The sequence below is a fragment of the Elephas maximus genome, chromosome 14 (genome assembly GCF_024166365.1).
Source record: "Elephas maximus indicus isolate mEleMax1 chromosome 14, mEleMax1 primary haplotype, whole genome shotgun sequence".
In the NCBI taxonomy this organism is placed as follows: domain Eukaryota; kingdom Metazoa; phylum Chordata; class Mammalia; order Proboscidea; family Elephantidae; genus Elephas; species Elephas maximus.
This window is the reverse complement of record NC_064832.1, coordinates 85961812-85987286: the sequence shown is the minus strand read 5'-3', so window position 1 is coordinate 85987286 and position 25475 is coordinate 85961812. Positions and strand designations below refer to the sequence as shown.

Sequence of the window (25475 nt, the reverse complement as noted above, 5' to 3'; positions counted from 1 at the left end):
CTAATGGTTCAGGAATAGACAAGACAGTCTCAACATTCTTAAGAAAGCACACTCTGGTGAAAATCCGCAATAAGAGTACAGTGTTAAAAATGTCACAGAGGAGGAATCAGGAAATATCTACAAAAGAAGATGAAACTTCAGTTTTGAAGGCTGTACAAGATATAGGAAAGCAGCAGCCAAATGACTGTCCCATAGACAGAAATGGATAAGCAAAGGTGAAGAGAAAAGAGAATATCATGTGTTCACAGAACTGTACATACTTAGTTTAGCTAGTGGACAGTGTGCTATTGGGAACTGTGATTAGAAGTAGAAAAAGGTCAGATTATCAGCAACCGTACTGATTATCATAAGGTGTTTCAGTTTTATTCAGAAGGCAGTGAGAGTCATTACAAGTTTCCAAGCAAGCAAGTGACCTAACCATCATGGCAACAACGTGGAAATAGAAAAACAGTGAGGTCACTAGGCATCTAAGGCTAAAATACAAGAGGAAAAAAAAGAGAGATGTGCATAAAATCCGCCAGTAAGGATGAGAACAAGTGAAATCTTCTAAAGACATTGGGAAACCAGGATTGACAGGTAAAGTATTTTAAGATAATCTCTTTTTTTCCCCCCTGAGATGACTGCGTGGTGAGGGTATCATTAACTGTGATAAATAAAGGAAGAGAAATACTACCTTCTCAATGTCCCACATTATACTTAGGATTGCCCTTACCCTGTTCAATATCTCCACTCTTCAATGGCACATACCATTTTTAGCATACCATAATAACAAATTTATTATGTTTCATTGTTTGTCATCTCTCTCTTCACTCTAAAATAAAACACCCAGGCAGGTAGGAATTTTTTTTTTAATTGTTTTGTTTGTTTTATTCACCATATATATTACTGAGCTCTGGTGGTGATATATAGTAGACTGAATAATTTTTTTTTTTTAATACATGTGTAAAGATAATTACTAATCAACAATTAATTCCATTCTCAACATGTTCAGTTTGAGATTTCTTTGAAACATCCCAATGGGAAAATCAAGTAGGACACTACGTTTCAAACTTAATATTTAAAATCATCACCTCAGGGTCTTATCAAAATGCAGGTTTAATTAAGTAGTTTTGGGTCAGGGCCCAAGACTCTACGTTTCAAAGAAACAGGCAGATGATGCTGGTGCTGCTGTTACAGGGACCAGGAACATCACAGAAGTTTGCTGTTGAATATACGTCCTTGGAACTTTGTGGACTGGACATGGGATATGGGATTTATCATCCATAGAGATGGTGACTGGAGCTGTGGATATGACTGAAATCTTTCAGGAAGATAATATACAGTGAAGCCAAAGAACTCAAGTAGGAAGAGCAAAAGAACAAAAGCTTCAAAGTTAAAGAGTTACACAGACAAAAGAATGATGGAATTTTAAATGAGAGAGGTTCTCCACAGTGTAAAAAGTCATCATGAGAACTTAAGTAAAATACCGAAAATGTCTAGATGTGGAGTGATAGACTCCAGACTGTAATATGTTGAGCATTAAGCAGTGGGTTGAAAACTGAAGTGGAGAATTCTAACAAAGAAAATGGAAGGAGTTTTGTTTGTGCATATAATTGTTCGGTGGCTGCAACAATGGGTTCAAATGTAGCAGTGATTGTGAGGATGACGCAGGACTGAGCCGCATTTCATTCTGTTGTACACAGGGCCACTATGAGTCGGAACCGCCTTGATGGAGCCTAACAACAACAACATGCTTCTTCAAATATGGAAGAGACTTGAAAACATTTGTGTGTGGAGGGGAAGGACATAACAAGGATGTGTAGTCATTAGCTTGTTCTCAAATATTCCAATTCTCTACCTCCTGGGCAAACAACCCCTTTGGAGTTACTTTTGGCCATGTGACTTACTTTGGGTTCTAGTAAATGTATGCAGAAGTGATGTGCGTCCCTTCCAGGTGTAAGACTTAAGAACCAATGTGGTTTTGCCAGTTTCTGTGCCCTCTACCATGGTGACTGACAACGCTTCAGATGGAGGCCATTCTGTCATCCTGGGTCCTGAAGGAAAGGCAACTTAAGCAGCACCCCGAACTGATATGAAATGGGCATAGAGTGTGAAGTCTGTATACGTTAAAGTCGTTTGCTACCACGTCATAACTTAGTCTCTTCTGGCTGGTGCAATGATAAGAAAATTAATAATTGATAGAACATAAATTCTGAGGAGAGAAAGCAAGGATAAATGAAAACAGAGTGGTTAGCTGTGCACTGCAGCAAAGTTTGAGACTTAAGTAATGAAAGATGAGATAAGTTTTGGTTTGTGAGGATTGAAATTTGAGGGGATATCCTACTTTGGAACTGTATTCCACATTTGGCAGTTTTTACGTCACAGGAACTGAGATATGTGTTGCAAAAAGTTGTTGCATTGAAGAGCTAGGGGATTTATATATGAAAAAAATATAAAAATTAATTGGTGAGAAATAAAAGGGTTAAGATACCAGTCACCTTAGTGACTGCAGATAAGGCAAAAAGACATATCTACCACCACACAGCCAAGTAACGTCGATCCTATTACAAGAATCCAGACCTCAGCTCCCGGCTCAGTGCTTGGTCCACTACACACCATGCCTCTTTTTCCAGTTCTACATGCACTGTCTCAATGAATGAAGTATTATATTTTCTGGATGATGCAAAACCTAACTTGCTGTGAGAGTAACTATATCCATACTTAGTTTTCTGTAGTCACAAGAACACTTTTGGTTGCTCATCCTGGGCTTGAGATATCTCTAGAACACAGAAATCGAATATAACTAATAAGAGTAACAGTTTGACCATATTTAAATAAAAATAAGAAAATGTTCCTTGTCAGAGTATCCATGAGAAGCCAATAAATATAATAGGGCCATATACGAATTTATAATTTGTTACTTGGGTTTGCAACAGTCTAACAAATGCTCTCCTTGCCTCTAGTTTTGTCGGCCTTCTCCCACCCATTCCCATCACTGCAATCCCCAGGGTGTAAACAGAATTGGCTTCTGAAGTCTGCCACATCACTTTTCTCCTTAAAAATCCTAAACAATTTAGATAAAATCTCATATCAAGCACAAAAATTTTCTACCCTTCACTCCATTTTCTTTTTTTTCTCCGTAGACTCATCCTATGAATGTCCTGCTTTCTGCAACACACAGACCCCCAGTCATAAACCACAAACATATAATTGCATCACACAAAATATTTCAATGTTTACTGAACAAGATTCCAGGCTTAGCGCATGCAAGTTCCTCCACCCAAATATGCCTTCTCCTCCATCTTCACGCTCCCAATCTTCTACTCATCCTTCAAGACCCAGCTTAAAGCTTACCTTCTCCCCAACTTCTTCCCTAACCTACCTATCCAGAGTTTGTTGGTTCCTCCTCAATTCTCATGCAGCACTTGTATTATGGCCTTTGCTATCTGGTATTACAATTCCTCTGTTTGTATGGTTGTTTCCCAGAGAAGAGGACAGGTTTGGAACCCAAGAGGCACTCAAAAAATTCTGGTTGAATTGGCCCTAGATGCAGTCTTAGTTTTTAGCACCTTCCAGAATTACAAGCTAGTACAAGAAATGTATTATAAAAGATAAGATGATCATTCAACCTCCTTACATTATTCTTAAAGTGCCTTGGGAAACACTAAACCAAGGTGCCCACTCCTAGATTGTAAAAAAATATCAGATAGACTTTCCTGTTGTGTCTCATTAGAAAATGGAAGAAATCTGAAGGGCAGGGCTGGCGGCAAGCTGTGCCAGATTCTGCCAAACAGACACAAGAACAGCTCCTGTGTATATGTGATGCTGAAATTAATACATAGTGACATATTACTACTTCGTCACATTGCTGTGTAAGACAGCTATCATAATTAGTACATCATAATTACTACATCATAGATGTATGTATATTAGGAAAACAGAAAGAACCTTAGAGATTATCTGGTCTAGTAGTTATCAGTTATAGTATCACATTATAATCATGAGGGAAACATTTAAACTGTACAGAGCCTGGGTCTCTCCCTCAGACATTCTGTGATGGGACCTGGACATCAGAGTTTTCTCAAACTATCCTAATGTGTAGCCAGGGCTAAGACCCAGTGATTTAGTTCAACGTTCTTGTTTTAAGTAAACTGAGAACCAGAGGAGTGAAAGGACTCGTGAAAAGTAACTGAGTTTGTTATCATGTAGTCAGGTACTATATCTTTGCTAAATTAATAGCTAATAAAAAATGAATCACTTAGCAATGTCTGGCTGGTATTAGCTGTTAGATAAATCGAAGTTGAATGAATCTTTAAATAGGAGACTATTTTCATCTGCTTTTAAAATTTCACAGAAATTATCACATTTTCAAAAATATATACTTATTAATAGATTATTATACTGGAAAACACAGCTACATCACTCCTGCCAAAATCTGCACTTCAGTTGCAGTCTGTTCAGACAGGGTTGAGCTATGTATGCCTGGAAGTTCCGGTGTGGGAAGCCGAGAGCAGAGTGAATGCCAATCACTGGTAACGACCAGCTCCACGCACTGTGAGCACACAGTAAAGTAGAAAAAGGCTATTGCACAATTGCTCGTTCACAGCCTGCAGACTTGTTTGCTCTGGGCTTACTTTAAGGCAAGGGTGAAACATGGATTAGCACAGTTATTGCTTCATTGCTTCCCATGCCCTTGAGACCAGCAGTGCCAGAAAGGTCTCCTGATATATCACATGACAAAAAATATATAAAAGGAAATGCAATCCGCACTCAAGTTGTCATTTCTAGTTTTGTTGACATAGGAATGTCCAGTTACTACTGTCAAAATGAGCAACATTTCCTCTTGGCTGTACCATTATAATTTACTTCAATCATTGTTCATTATAAAAGTAACATATATATTTGCCAGTAGTAAAATAATAAAAAGGAACATGAAGTACAAGTTATTATCTTTCCCTCCATAATCTTTTCATTCCTCCCTCCTGAGGTAACCAATGTTAACAGTCTGGTATGTATCTTTGTTAAACTTTCTCTATATGCATACTAACAAGCAAACCATAGGTAGATAGATAGTAGGTAGGCAGGTAGGTAGGTGGATGGGTGGGAGGGTGGATGGAAGGATGGAGGGATGGAGGGATGGGTGGGTGGGTGGGTGGGTCAGTGGGTGGATGGATGGACGGATGGACGGATGGACGGATGGATGATACAGACAGATAGATGATACATAGTTGATACATAGATGGAGGAGCCCTGGTGGTACAGTGGTTAAAGAGCTTGGCTGCTAACTGAAAGGTTGATGGTTCGAACCCACCAGACTCTTCATGGGAGAAAGATGTGGCAGTCTGCTTCTGTAAAGATTTACAGCTTTAGAAACCCTATAGAGCAGTTCTAGTCTATCCTATAGGGTTGCTATAGCCAGAATCAGCTGGACGGCAATGGGTTTTTTATACATAGATGAGTCATAAAAAAAAAAAAATGATGATAGATATATATTGTCTTTTGTTGCTTATTAATATGTAAATGTGTATAGATGTGTGTGTGTAAGTTTTGATTTTATTTTACAAAATTGGGTATACAGTATATCATGAACCCTTTCAAGTTAATAAATATAAGCCTTTCTAATTTTTACATAGCTGTATACTATTCCATAACCTGGTTATAACAACACTAGCATAATCCATCAAAACATTCCACTAAGCTAATTTACCTTTTAATTTGTTACTCAGACATACGTATTCCTCATACGAATGGTTTGAAGAGTGGTAACCATATAAGTTTCAAACTTTGCTGACCTTCTAGGGAGCTGTTTGCATTTAAGCATATGGCTCTAATCGACATTTGATTTTGCATTTCATTTAATTAGACATTGCTGGAAACAGAGCTAGGTTCAAAAGGCATACCTCTTAATCTTATGTTCTCATCTAGTGGGAATTTGTTTCAATTTGAAAACACTTAGAAATTGTCACATATTGCACTTCCTTGTTTCACTGAACATGATATAAAAGAGACTGTTTTTAATGTGGACGAAAGCTAATTATCTGGAGAAGAATTAGAGAAGAGTTTTATTTGCAAATAGAGCTTTTCTCTGTGGAATGTGTCAGACCACACGTTTCTTTATTTAATGACATACATCGATTTTCTTTTTCTTTTTTTTTACTGCTAAAGTCAGTCCACACATAATACAGAACTCAGATTAAAAGCTGTGCCTAGCACACTGCTTGAAAATATCTGTAGTACAAAGGTCAAATGTGCAGTTGGGTAGTTAATGGCCTGAGGCAAAGTTAAGGTTAATGTAGCACTAATGAGCAGGCTCAACGCTGTAGAGATGTCCGACCACAGCTGTCAAGCAGCAGACATTTAAAATGTCAGTCTCCTGCACAGCAGAGGAAATACATAATTACATGTTTCTAGATAAGAACTATTCTGCTATTCTGCATCCATATTTAATCACTTAACCTTATTCTCACCTAAGCTGTTCTGTCTAAATCTTTAGAAAACTACTTAGATTTCAGTTCTACAGCAATAACAATTCTCATTATAAATACTTGAAAATAATTACGTTTATAGGGTTAGGTTTTCTAGAAGGAGAGTTGAAATCTAGTTTATTGAGCCCTTTCTATGTAGACTTTTGGATATGTGGAAAGATGGGATGAGAGGGTGAATATATCACAGAAAAGCAATGCAGTATGTGGCAATGGCCACATTTATCAGTAATGTAAATGTGTTTCAAGCATATTGCATTCATATCTGATTAAAAAGAAAGCATTTTTTCTTCTAAAAGAGTAACTCATAAAGTCTGCTCTTTGAACCCCACCTGAACCCATGGCTTGTTAGGATATTTGTGACCTATGGATTGACACCATTCTCAGAGAGAAGGTTTTTTTTTTCCCCCTGACTAAATGATTCCACATTTTTACCTATGCATAGGAAGTACTCTGAGGCTTGTTCAAGCAACGTGGTTTCCCATTCGTTAGAGGGCTTACTGTGCTTTCTCACTGAAGCTACAGGGGTTAATATGAGTGGGGTGTTGGGAACAACTGGGAAAGTAATTGGAAGGAGAAATGGAAAGAAGCTCTGAAAATATGCTAATATCCTCAGAGACTGCTTGGAGAGGATTCTTCTCCTGACAGGCGCTAGGTGTTTAAACTCTCTGGTGATAATTTTATACTAGTCCTGAGCTGGTAGTTTGTAGCCAGCTATACACAAAATGGCATCCCAGAGTGGTGCAAACAGCTAACATACTCAGCTGCTAACCAAAAGGTTGGAGCTTCAAGTTTACCCAGACACACCTCAGAAGAAAGACCTGGTAATTTACTTCTGAAAAATCAGCCTTTGAAAACCCTACAGAGCACAGTTCTACTCTGACACACATGCGGTTGCCATAAGTCGGAACGGACTCCAGGGCAACTGGAAAAGACAATAGGATAAGGTGCCTCCGTTCCTCATTTTACGACACTCTAACCCAGCACGTTACTATTAAAGGTCCTAGTTTAAAAACATCCTTTCTGAAAGCATTCTCTAGTAAAAACAGTAATTCAAATCTGTCATCAAAACTAGTTTTTCAAAACTATCTCTAATATTGTTTTCCCATGTTACTCATTTGTGAAAATAAATGCTGGATCAAGTATCCAAAACTTAAAAGAAATCAGATAGTATTAAGGAAATCGAGCATCCATCTTCCTACCTTCTCTACCTTCTACAATTTTTGTTCATTTTAATAAAATCATGCAATTATTTATCCAGTTCCGTTGGCTTAAGGAAGCATGTTATCAGTTTTTCAATGGAAAAAAAAAAATGTCTAGGACAAGATTAGGTCAAAACCAACATGAGGGTTATGAGGCAAATGGAATATATAAAAATCTAACGGTTCTAATATAAGTCAATAAAGAATCATTATTCAGTTGCCTATGTATTGAAACTTAGCATTTTTAGCTCAAATCTTGAATATTCCTCTCTTTTGCATAATGTATTTTCTGTGGTTGCTTAACTATGATCTTTACGACTTAGAAGACAAGAGGACATATTCTGAACAGTATTTTTGTCTCTCAGAATCAGAACAACGTTAATAAAATACTTCCCATTTAATGATCTGCCAACCATTGGGATGCTTTCTACTTCCTTCTGGTTTTATTTTTCCCCCCTTTTTGCTACTGCAGTCAGATATTCCTGGCCAACTCCATCCACAAATCCATCTGATTGGTGGATATTATATGTCTGGTTTAAATTGTTCTTGCTTGCATTCTTGGCTAGCATATATCCTTCAGTCCAAATACTTGTGCTCCTAGACTCCCAAATAAAGATAGGCTTTAGGATCAGGATATCTATAATTACCAGGGTTCAAAGAAAATGAAACATTTTCATTTTATTTGTATTTTTTTTTAATTCTCATTTTGGAAGAAAAATGCCTTTTATATTAAATGTAATCCAAGTATTATTTTATTCATGATTTCCAAAGGTTGACATAGAATGTATAATCACTGTCACTGACTTGTGACATCTAAAATATTTTCCATGTAATTGGAATTAAAGTTGTAGTTCTTCCCATTATGATTATTCATTTGTTTACATAAGGTTTAGCTTACATGAAAAACGCAGACAAGCATAATACAACGAAATTACAAATCCTTTGGTTTACTCTCAAGACTCAATTTGCAGAACCCAAAAGTTATAATCTACTACCCATCTGTTGGAAACCCTAGTGGCATAGCGGTTAAGTGTTTCGGCTGCTAACCAAAGGGTCGGCAGTTTGAATCTGCCAGGCGCTCCTTGGAAACTATAGGGCAGTTCTACCCTGCCCTATAAGGTCGCTATGAGTCAGAATCGACTCGATGGCACTGGGTTTTTTGGTTTTACCCGTCTGTCAGTTTGTAATACTGTGGCAGCTTGTGTGTTGCTATGATTCTGGAAGCTATGCCACCAATATTTCAACTACCAGCAGAGTCATCTGTGGTGGAGAGGTTTCAGCACATCTTCTAGACCAAGGGAGACAAAAAAAAAGGTTTAGCAATTTACTCCTGAAAACTAGCCAGTGAAAACCCTATGGATCACAACAGAATGTAGTGTTGAAGGATCAGCCCAATGTAAGAAGGCCCTCAAAATACACAGTGTCCACAGGGGACTTGAGCACACCAACAACCATGAAGATGGTGCAGGATCAGGCAACATTTTGTTCTGTTGTACATGCAGTTGCTATGAGTTGGAGCCAACTCATTGGCAACTAGTAAGGACAAAGGTCTAGTATTCCATATATTAACAAGATTCATACCAAAAGTGCATGAAACCAACACAGCAAAAGGAGTGCCTTAGACCTGTTGATCAGACAGAATGAATCATATTTTTGAGAGGGAAACTTAATCTGAAAGCCTCCAACTCTACTGATATGAGCCCAAACACAAAAATAATTATCTTGAAACTTCCTTCAATCTTTCGTCGGTTACATTTCCAACCAAAAGAAACCACAAATGATTCTAGAGGTCATGGTGAAGTTGTGTGCCCTGGAAATGGTTGAGCGGATTTGTTTCTTGGAGTGAAGACACAAAGGAAAAAAGAAAGCAGTGCCTCTACCAAAAGACATAATCCTCTCAGAAACACATTTCTTCTACTATTTTGAAGACAACTGTGCAGAAATTGGCAGTTCTGTTTTTGTTCAACATGCAACTAGATAAATATTAATATCACTTGATGATGCCTGCTCCTCATTCTCTGCTTTTATATGTATGCCTCCTTTAGAAACTTCAGGTGTCATTCGTATATTTTAACTGGTGGAAATGTTCTTGACCATGCAAAATAAAGTAAAAGAAAGTGCTTGGTATTCTTGATGTAGATGAAGTACCATAATGCCTCTAAGCAAAAATTAATTTTGCTACTTTAGTAAAAGAACCAAGCTTCACCCGTCATCCTAGTTTATGCACCATAGATTCTACTAAAAATTCTGAAATAACTTTATACACTGTAAAGAAAATCATCAGTTTCAACATGGTAGGTCCTTAAATCTCTACCCCTGCAAGAAATGAGTGTGAAAAAATGGGAGCTAAATTTGAAGTACTTCTCAGTTATTCAGGTGTTCACCGTCCTTTTGAAGGAAAAAATTAGATGATTCATTATTTTTGAGAAAATAAAAAGGAAACATAGCCTCAGAAATAGTATACACGGAAATTTTCATTCTCAATTTGGTATGTGGGGTAGAGAGATATTTGAAGCCATATAAATGAGGTACAGCACTACCAAACCAAAAGCCATTGTCATAGAGTCAATTCCAATCTATTTCAATGCCAATTCATTGTTGCAAAGAGTACAACCACATTCCATAAAGTTTTTAAGGCTGTGTCCTTTCAGAAAGAGATCTCCAGGTCTTTCTTCTAAGGCATCTCTGGGTGGACTCAGACTGCTAACCTTTTAGTTAGTAGTCAAACACTTAATGGTTTCCACCACCCAAAGACTCCTTACCATCCTACAGTCACCATTACAAACATTATTGAAAAGCCTATAGCTCATCAAGCAAAGCTGCTAATAAAAAAAAAAGGGGGAGGTTTTGGAGAACCAGTTTGAAACTTATTTAAAGGTCATTCTTCCTTTGGCTGAAAAAAAATACATATCTTGTTATTCTTTCTATAGTAAGAAATTTGGGGAGACTTATTCACTTCAAATTGATATGCTCAATAGTCCACATTGCAAATTAACTTGAGGACACATTATAGAGCATAATGGAACATAAATAGAACTTGAAGAGCATAAGATAAATAAAAAAGATAAATCTCATGCCCCCTAAAATAAGCCTGTCCTTGTCAAGGCAAACAAGGCATGAGAGCTCTAATTGCAGCCAGTGATAGATAAATATGTTTTGTTTTGTTTTGTTTTTACAATTTTCAATAATCGTTACCATTAAAACAAAAAGTGAGTCTCTGTTGAGTACCACATACATGTGCACATAGCCAGATCTAAGACCAGTCACAACTTCAACAACTACTAGTTCATGACAAATAGTGGAAGCCATCTCTCCCTCCAGCACAATTAAGGTTTAGTATTAGTTTAATTTCCACTGTTTGGATTCAGTGGAAGATATTGCATGCAGTGGCCATTCATTTTTTCACAAATGTCTAGAAAGAAAGAGCAAATTCATTTTGGAAAAGACTTTTTTTTTTTTTTTTTACTATCAGTTTGAGGTGGAGCAAATTGTTTTAAAAAATTTTTGCATGAATTTTTTTTTATGAACTTTTCCGGGGGGAAGTTTTCATCACATTCCCAGTAGGATATTTGACTCTCTCCCCACCTCCACCCCACCAGAAAAAGGTTAGGAACCACTGGCCTAAACTTTTGCCATATGTTTGCTCTGCCTTCTGGCATTCATTCTCCCTGTGTGCCTGGTTTCTGACCTCCTGCAGGTTCTGAACTTCATTATTCATGGAGGTCATGACTCTGGCCTGCCTTGCAGCTCCTGTTCCCTGGGCACCCGGCCTCTCACTTCCCCTCCAAAGCCTGGCCTTGGTCTGCCCTGCTCTGCAAGCTCTCACCACCACCACGAGCTAAGCAGTGTTTTAAATTAAACAGAAATTTCCTCATCGAAGGGAACATGACCTTTATTTCAGTAAATGAAACTTACAGGTAATAAATAATAATGGCACCTCAAAGAAGCACTAACTTCCTTTTAGGAAATAGATAGTAAATTACTTTCTCTAGCACTATAAGTGATACTAAAATTTTCTCAAACAGTCGACTTTTCTGACCTGTGAATATTTTTATTCACTAAATATTAGTATACACAATTCATCATTAATCCTGGTACATTAACACAGATTTACCCATATAAATGCACAAACACACACATCTAGAATTTTAAAAATTAATGAATTTTGGTTTCATGCATAAAGCATCCTGCCAGATCAGATTTGTGTATGTAACTATCAATTTGCGTGTTTTAAGTTAACATCCTATTTATTCACGTATGTTTCCTGCAAACATATTCTACCTATCTTACTAATAATCCTAGCAATATTAACTATTCTTCATTCAATATTGTTCAAAATATGTCCAAAACTTTTTCCCAATTTTAATTATTTTCCAGCACTTCACTATGTTTCTTTGTGATGATGTACAAGCTGACAATCTGTTTTAGTAGGCGGCCACTTCAGGAATCAGAATCATCCCCTGCCTCATTCTTCCCCTTAACCTATGAATTTAAAGTACCCTCTTTAGTTCCCATTCTCAATAAAGAAAATTATTCAATGTTCAAAGTAATAAAAATGTCCACTCAAATCAATCTTCAATAAACATATTAGAAGAAAACGAAAATCCCAGATGATACAATATGCCAATTTAGTTCTGTCGAGAAAAACAAAAACCAGCAAAACAATTTAAATTATATTTCATTTCAAACACTAAAAATTCAGTATTTCTAAATATTCCCTATTTACCACATTGACATCAAAATCCTCTCTAATATTAAATATTATATACGTGTGTGTGTGTATATACATATATATACAATGTACGCATATATACATTTTTTTACTTAGTGCCTAGGACAGTTCTCTGTTACCCAAATACACACCATGCGTGCAGCCAGGCCTGTTAATTGGCGTATGCTTAAACGGCAGGCTTGGCTAATTGGAATGCTTGCTGCAGAACAGATAGGGCTCTGGTGTTGAGACTCTGTCTTAATTTATTGTCCTGGGGTTTTCCTAATTACTCACTTAATTGGCACAGCCACACCACTTTGAAATAGTAATGTACAGCTAATTATCACCAATTTAAGCATCCTAATAGCTTATTCTTATCAGCTATCTTCAAGAAATCAAGCAGGGAACAGGAACTGCCACAGGGAAATCACTCTGCCTGGGCTGGTTTAGACAACTATATGAGTGCAATGTCCGTTACAGCTGTGCTGATTTAGTTTCTGCCAAAAATAAAGCAAAACACTGATGCTTTGCTCAAGTGATTAAGGGAGCGGTAGCTCTTCCTTGCCTTTCTCAACCTTTGGAGACCTTTGTCACTAGTCTGTTATTCAATTACTCAGAGTCTTCAATTACCTCATCATTACCATGCTTTGTAAATAGAAAAAATATATATATATTTTAAACTGAATCAGCACAAGTATGTTTCCAAAATGCAATCAAAAGAATTCAACACTATGGTTTAGCTCCCTTCATCAACCAAGCTAAAAGAAGACTGACATCATCCATGAGAATGTCAGAAGACACTCTGAAACTTGCTTTTGAACGTGGAGTAGCTAAAGCGAATGGAAGAAATGATGAAGTAAAAGAGCTGAACAGAAGACTTCAAAGGGCAGCTTGAGAAGACAAAGTATTATAAAATGAGCAAAGACCTGGGCATTTCTCAGCATTTCTAAAGCTAAAAGAACTTAAAGAAAAATTCATTCCTCAAAGTGCAATACTGAAGGATTCTATGGGCAAAAGAAGATGGAAGGAATACACACAGTCACTATGCCAAAAAGAATTGGTCAACATTCAACCATTTCAGGAGGTAGCATGTGATCAGGAAACAACAGTACTGAAGGAAGAAGTCCAAGGTGCACTGAAGGCATTGGCAAAAAACTAGGATCCAAGAATTGACGGAGTACCAATTGAGATGTTACAACAAATGGAAGTGCTCACTTGTCTATGCAGTGCTGGAAGTGGTCACTCGTCTATGCCAAGAAATTTGGAAGACAGCTACCTGGCCAACCAACTGGAAGAGATCCATTTTTATGACTGTTCCTAAGAAAGGTGATCCAACCGAATGCGGAAATTATCGAACAACATCATTAATATCACATGCAAATAAAATTTTGCTAAAGATCATTCAAAAGCAGCTGCGACAGTGTACCAACAGGAAACTGCCAGAAATTCAAGCTGGACTCAGAAGAGGATATGGAACCAGAGATATCATAGCTGATGTCTATTCAATCCTGACTGGAAGCAGAAAAAGATGTTTACATGTGTTTTATCGACTATGCAAAGGCATTCAACTATGTGGATCATAGCAAATTATGGATAATATTGCAAAGAATGGGAATTCCAGAATGCTTAACTGTAATCATGAGGAAACTGTACATAGATGAAGGGCAGTCGTTTGAACAGAACAAGGGGATAATGTGTGGTTTAGAGTCAGGAAAGGTATCAGGGTTGTATTCTTTCACCGTACCTGTTCAATCTGCATACTGAGAAAATAATCCAAGAAGCTGGAATATATGAAGAAGAATAGGGCATCAACAAAAGGTTAGAAAGGGGACTATAAAGAGAAACATCTATAAGATAGGATATTATATTTCTGCCTTAGTTTATTATTATTTTGCACTAATTTTAGGTATCTTTTCAAATTCAGACATCTCTAGGTAGAGTTCCCTAGAGGTAGTGCCTGAGACTGGAAGTTGGATACATATGTTTCATTGAGGGGGTGTTCTTAAGAGAAAGAGAGTGAAGGAAGCAGGACACCGCAGGGAGGAAGGGGTTAAGCAGAGGAGTGTTCTCAACTTCAGCCAGGTTCCACAGGAAGTGCTAAAGGATGAATTTCACCACAAATTTAGCCCAACTTCAGCAAGCCTATAGGACACCACGCTGATGATAAAATTTCAGTCATGTCATCCTGGGTACATGTCTCTGGTGGAGAACAGCACTGCCATTTCAAGGGCTTGGCAATTCCACTGAACTTCTAAATGTCCAGCGGTCTGGAACTTGTTGAGATAGCCCTCTAAACGTAAAAGGCAATTGCCTGCCTGTAGCAGAACCTAACACTCAGGAAGAGGCACAATGCTTTTCAGGTCCTTTTGCTTACTGGACAAAACCTGTTACACTCTTGGTGTTGCCCTAACCCATTTTGTATAGCCCAGTAGTGCTTTTATATGAGAAAGAAAATGCTCTGTAGCAAATTAGGCTGTTGGACAAGCTGCTCTGACATTCAGTCCAGATGACCCAGTTCATGCATTCAATGGGGCTTGAAGAGCTTGTGGTAAATAAGGCTGCTGTATAGAATGTCCGGAAAGCGCCACCCCCCTTAAAAGAACCATAGTATAGACATGCCCCATTTTTTTTTAATAATTTTTATTAAGCTTTAAGTGAACGTTTACAAATCAAGTCAAAAGGTCACATATAAGCTTATACACACCCTACTCCATACTCCCACTTACTCTCCCCCTAATGAGTCAGCCCTTCCAGTCTCTCCTTTTGTGACAATTTTGCCAGTTTCTAACCCTCTCTACCCTCCCATCTCCCCTCCAGACAGGAGATGCCAACACAGTCTCAAGGGTCCACCTGATACAAGTAGCTCACTCTTCATCAGCATCTCTCTCCTACTCATTGTCCAGTCCCTTCCATGTCTGATGAGTTGTCTTCAGGAATGGTTCCTGTCCTGGGCCAACAGAAGGTTTGGGGACCATGACCACCGGGATTCCTCTAGTCTCAGTCAGACCATTAAGTCTGGTCTTTTTATGAGTATTTGGGGTCTGCATCCCACTGATCGCCTGCTCCCTCAGGGGTTCTCCGTTGTGCTTCCTGTCAGGGCAGTCATCGGTTGTGGCTGGGCACCATCTAGTTCTTCTGGTCTCAGGATGATGTAAGTCTCTGGTTCATGTGGCCCTTTCTGTCTCTTGGGCTCATAGTTATCGTGTGACCTTGGTGTTCTTCATTCTCCTTTGATCCAGGTGGGTCGAGACCAATTGATGCATCTTAGATGGCCACTTGTTAGCATTTAAGACCCCAGACGCCACATTTCAAAGTGGGATGCAGAATGTTTTCATTATAGAATTATTTTGCCAATTGACTTAGAAGTCCCCTTAAGCCATAGTCCCCACACCCCTGCCCTTGCTCCGCTGACCTTTGAAGCATTCAGTTTATTCTGGAAACTTCTTTGCTTTTGGTCCAGTCCAGTTAAGCTGACCTTCCGTGTATTGAGTATTGTCCTTCCCTTCACCTAAAGTAGTTCTTATCTACTAACTAATCAGTAAATAACCCTCTCCCACCCTCCCTCCCTCCCCTCCTCATAACCACAAAAGAATGTGTTCTTCTCAGTTTATACTATTTCTCAAGATCTTATAATAGTGGTCTTATACAATATTTGTCCTTTTGCATCTGACTAATTTTGCTCAGCATAATGCCTTCCAGGTTCCTCCATGTTATGAAATGTTTCACGATTCGTCACTGTTCTTTATCGATGTGTGGTATTCCATTGTGTGAATATACAACAATTTATTTAACCATTCCTCCATTAATGGACACCTTGGTTGCTTCCAGCTTTTTGCTATTGTAAACAGAGCTGCAATAAACATGGGTGTGCATATATCTGTTCTGTGAAGGCTCTTATTTCTCTAGGGTATATTCCGAGGAGTGGGATTTCTGGGTTGTATGGTAGTTCTATTTCTAACTTTTTAAGAAAACGCCAGATAGATTTCCAAAGTGGTTGTACCATTTTACATCCCACCAGCAGTGTATAAGAGTTCCAATCTCTCTGCAGCCTCTCCAACATTTATTATTTTGTGTTTTTTGGATTAATGCCAGCCTTGTTGGAGTGAGATGGAATCTCATCGTAGTTTTAATTTGCATTTCTCTAATGGCTAATGATTGAGGACATGCCCCCTTTTGATGAGAACTTTTGTCTTTTAATTTTGTTTGTAGTCTGTCTGGGCCATCGTAGTGACTACATATTTGACCATGAGCTACCAAGTGATTATACAACCTGAGATGCCCATGATGAGCTAAGTCCTAACTGATCTGCCAGTCTGTAAGGTTGGATTTGTACAGAAGCAATGTATCATCAAGCAGAAGTGACCTACTGTAAACCATGTTTCAGCAGGTAAAGACACTACAAGTAGAATGCATGAAAAGGAGCCCAGAAACACACAGCATCTACTCCTAATACACGGACACCCTTGCTTTAATTGAAACGTCTGATCTCATGGACAATGACCAGCTGATGGCAAATGAATAAAATTCAGGTCTGCACAATATATGACAACAACCAGAAGTGGACTACCATGAAAATCAAGTCCCACGCAAGAGTGGCACTAGAAATAGTGTAAAAACAAAATGCTCAAGTGGGCTCAAGCACAGTACCTCTGATTGTTCCTGAAGGATGGATCTATCCTGACTCATGGGCTGTGGCTAATGGTAGCAGCCTGGTCAAAAAAAAAAAAAAAAACCATTGCCATCCAGTGGATTCCGACTCACAGCGATCCTGTAGGACAGAGTAGAACTGGCGCCTAGGGTTTCCAAGGAAGGCTGGTGGATTCAAACTGCTGACCTTTTGGTTAGCAGACGAGTTCCCATAGAAACAAAGAGATTGCAAAGTTGGTGACAAGGAGGTCTATTTAATGGCTATGACAGATAACTTTAAAACGTCCCACTCATATGAGTCCCTCATTGGTCCTGAGCCATTTTGTAATATTTCTCCTCGTTGGCTAACTCTTGCTAGTGAATAAATGATGTTAAAGGCTGGGTTTTGTTTTGTTTTTCTAGATATCAACTGGGTTGTTTTCGTAGTAAAAAAAAAAAAAAAAACACATGACCTTTAAGAACTTAAGATCTTCCTCAAAAAAAAAAAGAAAAAAAAACCTGGATATTATTCTGAGAACCACCCAGCCAAAGCATACTGATTTATCACATGGAAGAAATGACTGCTAACCACTGTAGGTGGTGAGAAAAAATTTTAAAAAGTCAAGTTATTTCACATGCAAGCAAAGTGCTATTTTTCGTTAACTATAGCAAATTTTCTTTTTTTATATAGCAAATAGTCACAATAGCCCAGATATTTATCCGTTTTTTTTTTTTATAGCCAGTCTGAGGAGAGAATGAGGCGATTGAGAGCACTATCCCAAAAGAAAAGAAACATTTAGAATACAGATAGAACCCAAAACCAAAGCCACTGCCGCTGAGTCGATTTCAGCTCATGGCGACCCTATAGCGTAGAGTAGAACTGCCCCATAGAGTTTCCAAGGAGCGCCTGGTGGATTCGAACCGCCGACCTCTTGGTTAGCAGCTGTAGCACTTAACCACTATGCCGCCAGGGTTTCCAACAGATAGTACAGCTATATAAAATACTGAATTTTCCATACGGTGTTATTAGAGATATTTAAATTAATAAATGAATAGAAGCTTCTGAATTTCAGCTCAATTCAAAGAACACTGATAGAGAATCTAGTATTTGCTAGGATACGTACTAGTCAATTTGGTATAAAAATAAAACAATAATGTCCTCCAGTTTTAAGAGTTATTTTGGTCTTAACCACCAATTATCAAGCAAAAGGACACAAACGAAGGCTTTAATTTAACATGTGAAATAATAATGGGCATACTGGTAGAAATGTGAGTTAATAAAAGCAAACTACTCAAATACTTATCATTTGAATCAACAGATATCTATTTTCAGCATTCCGGGTAAAAGGTACAGAAATTTCTTTTTATCCAATCTTTTTTTTTAGATAAATGCTAAACATAGAGGAATACATAAACATCATTTACATGTGTTCTCTTTCTATCTACCACTGTCCAATACAGTAGCCTCTAGCTATACATGGAATTTTAATTGAAATTAATTAAAGTTAAATAAAATTAAAAATTCATTCATCAGTCACACTAACCACGTTTCAAGTGATCAATGGTCACATGTGCAAGGTTATAGTATAGAAAAAGTCCATTATCACAGAATGTTTTATTGGTCTCACAAGTTGAACTTAAGTTCCTATTTAATAAAATAGGAGTAGACATTGAAATCTAAAGTTACTGAATACTGGCCTTTCTTTTTTTTTTCTTTGATAGTGTATTTCACACTACTTTACTGAATACACTCTATGCTGTTGTAAAATTAATGGCTTACTTTCTCTTTTTTCTTTCTGGTTGTAAAACTAATGTCTTACTTTCTTCTGTTGGCAAGTGTCTCTTCACCGTTTCTTACAGGGATCTTCATTCCGTGCTTCTCTTTGCTCCAGTCAAAAGAACAATGGGGGCTTTGTGTCGGTGTTCTCACTGGATGGCCACAAATCTTGTTTACCTTTTGAATTGAAAACATTAAAAGACAGTTTAGAAGTCATGTTCCAGTTTTTCTGAGAATCTAATGTTTACTCAAGGCAAAAACTATGACAACACTAGCCTTTAAATACATATAATGCTTACCAGTTTTGCAATTGGAGGGAATCAAATTATCAGTACAAAATGACAAACATGACAAATTTATGCCATCAGTATTTTTATATTTTTTATATATCTATGCAAAGTACATAAATAAAAAAATAAAAATAAATCACAGAACTATATTAATAAATTGGCCTGCTTACGTAAATAAGACTATTTAGCCAAAGTAGATATTATTTGTGGTTTATATTTACGCATGTACCTATGCTGAATTTGAAATAGATTCACTTGTTAAAAAAAAAAAATTTTTTTTTTTTTTCCCACTTGTTACCGGATATGCAGTCATTTTCTAAATGAGTTCTAGGAGCGAAGTAACTATCTTTGTAGTTCTCTTGCTTACAAATGGAGCCCTGATGGCACGGTGGTTAAGAGTTCAGCGGCTAACCCCAAAGGTCAGCAGTTTGAATCCACCAGCTACAACTTGGAAACCCAATGGGGAAGTTCTACTCTGTCCTATAGGGTTGCTATGCGTTAGAATTCACTCAAATGGCAACGGGTTGGTTGTTTTCTTAGAAATGAAAATGAATACGTTTAGTACATAGTTCTCATTTTATAATAGTTCTTTGGCTTCTTTTTCAATCTTTTTTGATTTCCATGTTGCTGTTATTTTCTTTGTTTTTTAATAATTTAGTCAAGTGGAAAATTCACTAATTTTTAAAAATCACTTATCTAGAAAATATCTTAGTATAGATTAGATGATTATCATTGAAAAACTAAATGTTTAATTGAATGCATTACCACATAAAGCATTAAAAAAAAACTCATATAATACCTTATATACTTAAGAAGGCAGTGTAGTGTAATTTAAAATATACATAAGCATTGTCTGGGCCGCAGAAGACTGGCTCTTATCCTAATTTTTCCTTCTTTAGCTCTAAGACTTTGAAAAAAGTAACAGAACCTCTTTGAATTGATTTCCTTGTATGTAAGATGAAGTAGTTAAGTAAGTTATTTCATAGCTCCTTTCAAGTCTGAATTACTTCAATTTTCCATGCAATGAGCAATAAAAGAGTAAGGCAACAATTCATTTATTTTGCTTCTAATATGTGCAAACCATATGTATTAGATGCTATAAGAAATAGAAGATGAGAAACTGAATTTTCTCCTATAAGAGATTACCATTTAGAAGAAAACGAATATTCTGCCCAAACATCAAAATGCAAGTTGTGTGTGTTTTGTTTTGTTTTTTAACTTTTTTTAAAGTGGGGCTGACTAGGTGCTATAGATATTAGAGGAAGGTGAGATTATTTCCAGTTCAGGTCCGATGGGTGAAGGACATCAGGAAGGACTGCCCAGAGATGCTGGGCCTGGATGTGTCAAGGTTTATTTCAATTTAACCAAATTCTAAATAAATGCTTGTTACACCTCCAATAGTTAGATACTAGATATACACATATGAATAAGGTATGGGCCCTGTGCACACAGAGGTGAGAAACAGACCTGTAAAATAACAACTGTGATACAGCATAAGAATAACCATAGAAATACATAGAATAGTCCAACAATTCCAAAGAAAACAGGCAGATTAACTCTATTTAGGGTGCTCGGGGAAGAGTTTTCAGAGATAATACCTGAGCAGTGTGTTAAAGGAATCTGTCAGGTGCACAGAGCAGGGACAAACACTGCAGGAGACAGTAGAAAAACATGAGGTCTATGACAGCTTAACACGTTCATAGAGAACAAGATAGTGTAAGAGAGAGGTGCAGCAACAGGCAAGACTGGTATATCAGACATAAAAATGCCATTATATGGGGACAAGGTAAAGAACTTGCTATAACACATGGAAAGCATTCAAAAGGTTCCAAACAGGGAAATGGTAATAGACGACTTCCACTCCAGAGAAATCGTCATGTCAGCCGTGTGAAGGGAGGAAGAACCAAGCAGACCGGTGGGGAAACGTTAGTCACAGCCAGAAGTGGTGAAAAGGGAGCAGCAGATACAAGAGATGCACAGGAGGGACAGAAAACAGCAGCGGGAGACTGATGACATATATAATATTGACAGAACAGAAAATAATGAAGAAAGGGGGAAAATCCTGAAAGAGGTAGGTACAATAAAACAGAGAGCTAATATGAAAAATGGGCAAAAATTTGGTTTGCCTGGAAAGAAGGGGAATGAAGAATGGTAATGAAAGAAAATTATACTTAAAGGCTAGGTTGCAGAGAGATCTTGGAAGGTTTGAAATGCCAGGCTAAGAAGTTGTATTTATTTAACAATGGCCCTTGGCAGCTGTTGAATGAAAAAGTAAAATATCAGAGTGGATATTTAGGAAACAAACTAGCAGCACTGTATAAGCGGACCAGACAGAGGAAACTATTAAAGGCTGGTAAACTGTCAACAGGCTCTTGAAGCAGTCCTGAGGAAAAGCATTTTGGGTCTGAACTACAGTAGTTTAGTGAGTGTTCATAAAAAGAAGGATTCAAATATTACAGACAGAAGAGAAGTAAAATCAACAGAACTTGGCAAATGATTGAAAGTGAGAACTCAGGGGAAGTATAAGGCCAAGGTATTAAAAGGCTCAAGTGAATTTTCAATCCCTGAATCTGCAAATGAGCACTGGTGGTGCAGTGGCTAAAGTGCTCGGCTGCAATCTGACATCTCGGGGGTTCAAACCCACCAGCCGCTCCGTGGGAGAAAGGTACGGCAGCCTGCTTTCATAAGGATTTATAGCCTTGGAAACCCTATGGGGCAATGCTACTCTGTCCTACAGAATCACTCTAAGTCGGAATTGGCTCGATGGCAATGGGTTCGGTTTTGGTTTTTGGAACCTGAAAAATAGTGATAGTGAAGTGGAAGTATATTACCAAAGTGCTAAAATATTCAAAGAAAGGAGGAAAGTATTGTTATTGTCAACAGCTTTTAGTAATAAGGATTAAGTAAGTTGACGGTGGAAATGTCAAGAGTATGATTGTTTAGAGATACTACAGGATGTTTTGAAATAAAAAAACAATCATGATCCAATGTGCCTAGTCATAGGGTTGTAGACACATTATACAACCTCTATGAATCTGTTTTCTCATCCTAAAGCACCAGAGAATAAAACCACTTTACAGTTAGGGGAAATCTTACATCACCCTGTGCCTCTCATGTTGAACATAAGACCATATCGTCCATTAAACATGTTTCCTAAGAAGGCAGATGAAGAGCTGAAAAATACCAGGCTTGTAAAAATCTCTATTTTCATTATCATCTTTGTAATTTTTTTTAGAAATACAAAAGGAAATGCACTAGCCGTGGACTTACAAGGTATCTTTGTTGTACCAAAAGATACAAGCATATATTGTTGATTCCAATAAATACATATAAATAAATCTCAAAGCCCTCATATTTGTTGGCTTGCTATCAGGGAGCCCTACTTCACACTTTATCAAAACGCAATGGAAAACCATCTGTTACCAAGACATTAGCCTGTCACCTTAGCTCCCCTGCAGTGAGCCGATTTGGGTAGCACATTTCAATACTAGCACCTTCTTACTATTGAAAAAAATCCTCACATTTACTTTGACAATTTTTTGTCTTTGACTTATACTGCAATTTCCTCCTCATTCTCCTCCCTGGTCTCTACTGTTCTCCCCTGCAATCTCTCTGAAGTGTCTCGGAAAAAAATCATTTTCCTCCCTAATGCTTATTAACTCCTCCTTTAAGTTCTATCACTGGCTTCCCACTGATTTTCAAGTTCCCATCTCACCTTGAAATGACTCTTTTAGGTGCTCCTAACCCATATCACTTTTCCCATTCCGATCAAGTATTTGTGTGAACAACTCCTTGTCGCTTACCAAAAAAAAAAAAACCCAGTGCCACCTAGCTGACTGATTTTCTGTAATCTTGTCTCTACATGCATTCTCTGTAGAGCTTCTCTCTGCCCTTAATGCTTTTTACTGATCGTCTCACAAAGCTTTGCAAAGAACACTTGCAAACTGTTTACTCTCAGTTGACACCCAAGAAGAGGGCTTCCATTCTTTTTATTGCAATAGTTCTTTTTCATGTCCATTAAGAAAAACACAAAATGGAAAACAAAGAATGTGGAGATCTTATGAACATTTTATTAAGCAAGGTCATCCAGAGAATGAGGCCAAGGCAGATTCCACACCACCTTCCATCTAAGAGGTGGCTGATTGATTTTCTGCAGATCACTCTTTGGATGCCTGGTTTTAAAATGAAAGATGATTAACAGAACTTACATAAGGAAGGACTTTGCAAGCATTCTTAAAAACAACAACAATAATAATAGATAAAATAAAAAACAAGGTGGTTTTTGGTCAAATGTGCCATGTTCCAATATATTAAAAGCTACTTTTAAGCTATCAGGAAGAAATATACTATTGGTAATTTTCTCCAGTTTCACAATACATTTGAATTTATTTTATCTTGCTCAGTTCCCTCAGCATTCACAGGTGTAATTTTCAAAAGAGCTGGGTGGTGTTAGGATTAAAATGTTACCATAAATCAGAATGAGTTAAATTTCTAGACAGAGGTGTAATTCATGATCTTAGCTTCACTGCAAAGAGAACAAACCTAGAAGAGTAGGTCGGGCCATAACACAAGGGGTCTTAAGTGCCAGGTTGATGAAGCTGGGACTTCGTTTCCGTAGACTATGGGGATATATTAGTGATTGGTGAGCAAAAAAGGTCCCTGGGTGGCTCAAGTGGTTCGCAGTTGGCTGATAACCTAAAGGCTGATAGTTCGAACAAGTGACGCTGCAGTCGAAAGCCCTAGCGATCTGCTTCTACAAAGAACACAACCAAGAAACCCCCACGGAGCACGGCCCTCCTCTGTGACACACAGGCTACCATGAGTCGGAACCGACTAGACAACAGCGGGTTTGGAGCTTTTTGTTGTTGTTGGTGGTGATTTTATCATCATCTGGCAGGATCATCAGGACCCATAAGGAAGCCATTCCAGTACGTGAGACAAGAAGAAAACTGAGTTCAGAAGTAGTGAACGCAGAATGGAAGGGAAAGGAAAACTCTTTTCTGGCTAGAACCGTAAGATTTATCTACTGGTCTATTCACTAGGAGGTTGGAGCAAAGGAGAAGTTAAAGCTGTTAGCATCTTAGAACCTTGGAAACAAAGACAAACGTACAGCTAATAACTGATATATGGACATTAAAAGTTAGATCCAGTTTATTTTTTCACTTATCTGTATGTCGGAGCAGGTGATTAACCCTCATTCAGATTTTCAATTTTAAGGTACTTTCTAAAAGGTTGTCCTAAATGTCGGATTGGAGGTGAAGACAAAGTTGGTGTGATTAGTATCATCTATATGGAGCTAAGAGTTTACATTATGAACATGGATGAAATTACACAATGTATAAAAATGTAAAGATGATCAGGAGGGAAATCTTTGAGGCAGAAGGAAAAAAGAAGACTCAGATAATACACCAAAAAAAAAAAAAAGGAAGAAGAAAGGGAAGAATGGAAGGAAGGAGGAAAGAAGAAAGGAAGGTCCTTAGATTAATATAGCTGGAAGTCATTTAGAATATATCTAACCATAATCCAAAAATGAGGAAACAGAAGCAGAAAAAAATGGCATTGCTAAGACTGCATCTAGTTAGTGGAAGAGTGGACTATTGAATCAGTGGCTTCTTTTTAATTCTTAATATAACCATGCCACTCCTCATATCTACTGTGAGGGAGTCAACAGTATGTAAGATCTATTTCCTCATTATTCTACATAAATAAAATGATTCAAATTGAAAATTATCTAGATATATAAAGAAAACAAAAATCCTCACAATCAGACAAAGAAGCAACATCATGGTAAATGATGAAAATATTGAAGTTGTCAAGGTTTTCATTTTACTTGGATCCACAATTAATGCCCATGGAAGCAGCAGTCAAGAAATCAAATGACACATTGCACTGGGCAAATTTGATGCAAAAGACCTCTTTCAAATGTTACAAAGCAAAGATGTCACTTTAAGGGCTAAGGTGCACCTGACCCAAGCCATGGTGTTTTCAATCGCCTCATATGCATGCAAAAGCTGGACAATGAATAAGGAAGACTGAAGAAAAATTGATGCCTTTGAATTATGGTGATGGCGAAGAATACTGAATATACTGTGGACTGCCAGAAGAATGAACAAATCTGTCTTGGAAGAAGTATAGCCAGAATGTTCCTTAGTTGCGAGGATGGAAGACTGTTTTCCATGTACTTTGGACATGTTATCAGGCGCGACAAGTCCTGGAGAAAGACATCATGCTTGGCAAAGCAGAGGGTCAGCTAAAGAGAGGAAGACTGTCAATGAAATGGATTGACACAATGGCTTCAATGATGGGCTCGAGCACAGCAATGACTGTGAAGATGGCTCAGGACCGGGCAATGTTCGTTCTGTTGTACCTAGGGTCGCCCTCAGTTGGAACCAACAACATGGCATCTAA

General features: G+C 37.8%; 1 protein-coding gene across 1 annotated transcript in view; it reads right to left on the bottom strand.

Moving 5' to 3' along the window:
* The window catches only part of GPC5 (glypican 5), a 1599408-nt gene that overhangs the window by 1221555 nt on the left and 352378 nt on the right, over window positions 1–25475 (bottom strand). Inside the window, exon 4 of the mRNA XM_049852913.1 lies at window positions 18821–18954. Within this exon, the coding sequence (XP_049708870.1) occupies window positions 18821–18954 (134 nt within the window). The remainder of the gene's footprint in view (window positions 1–18820; window positions 18955–25475) is intronic.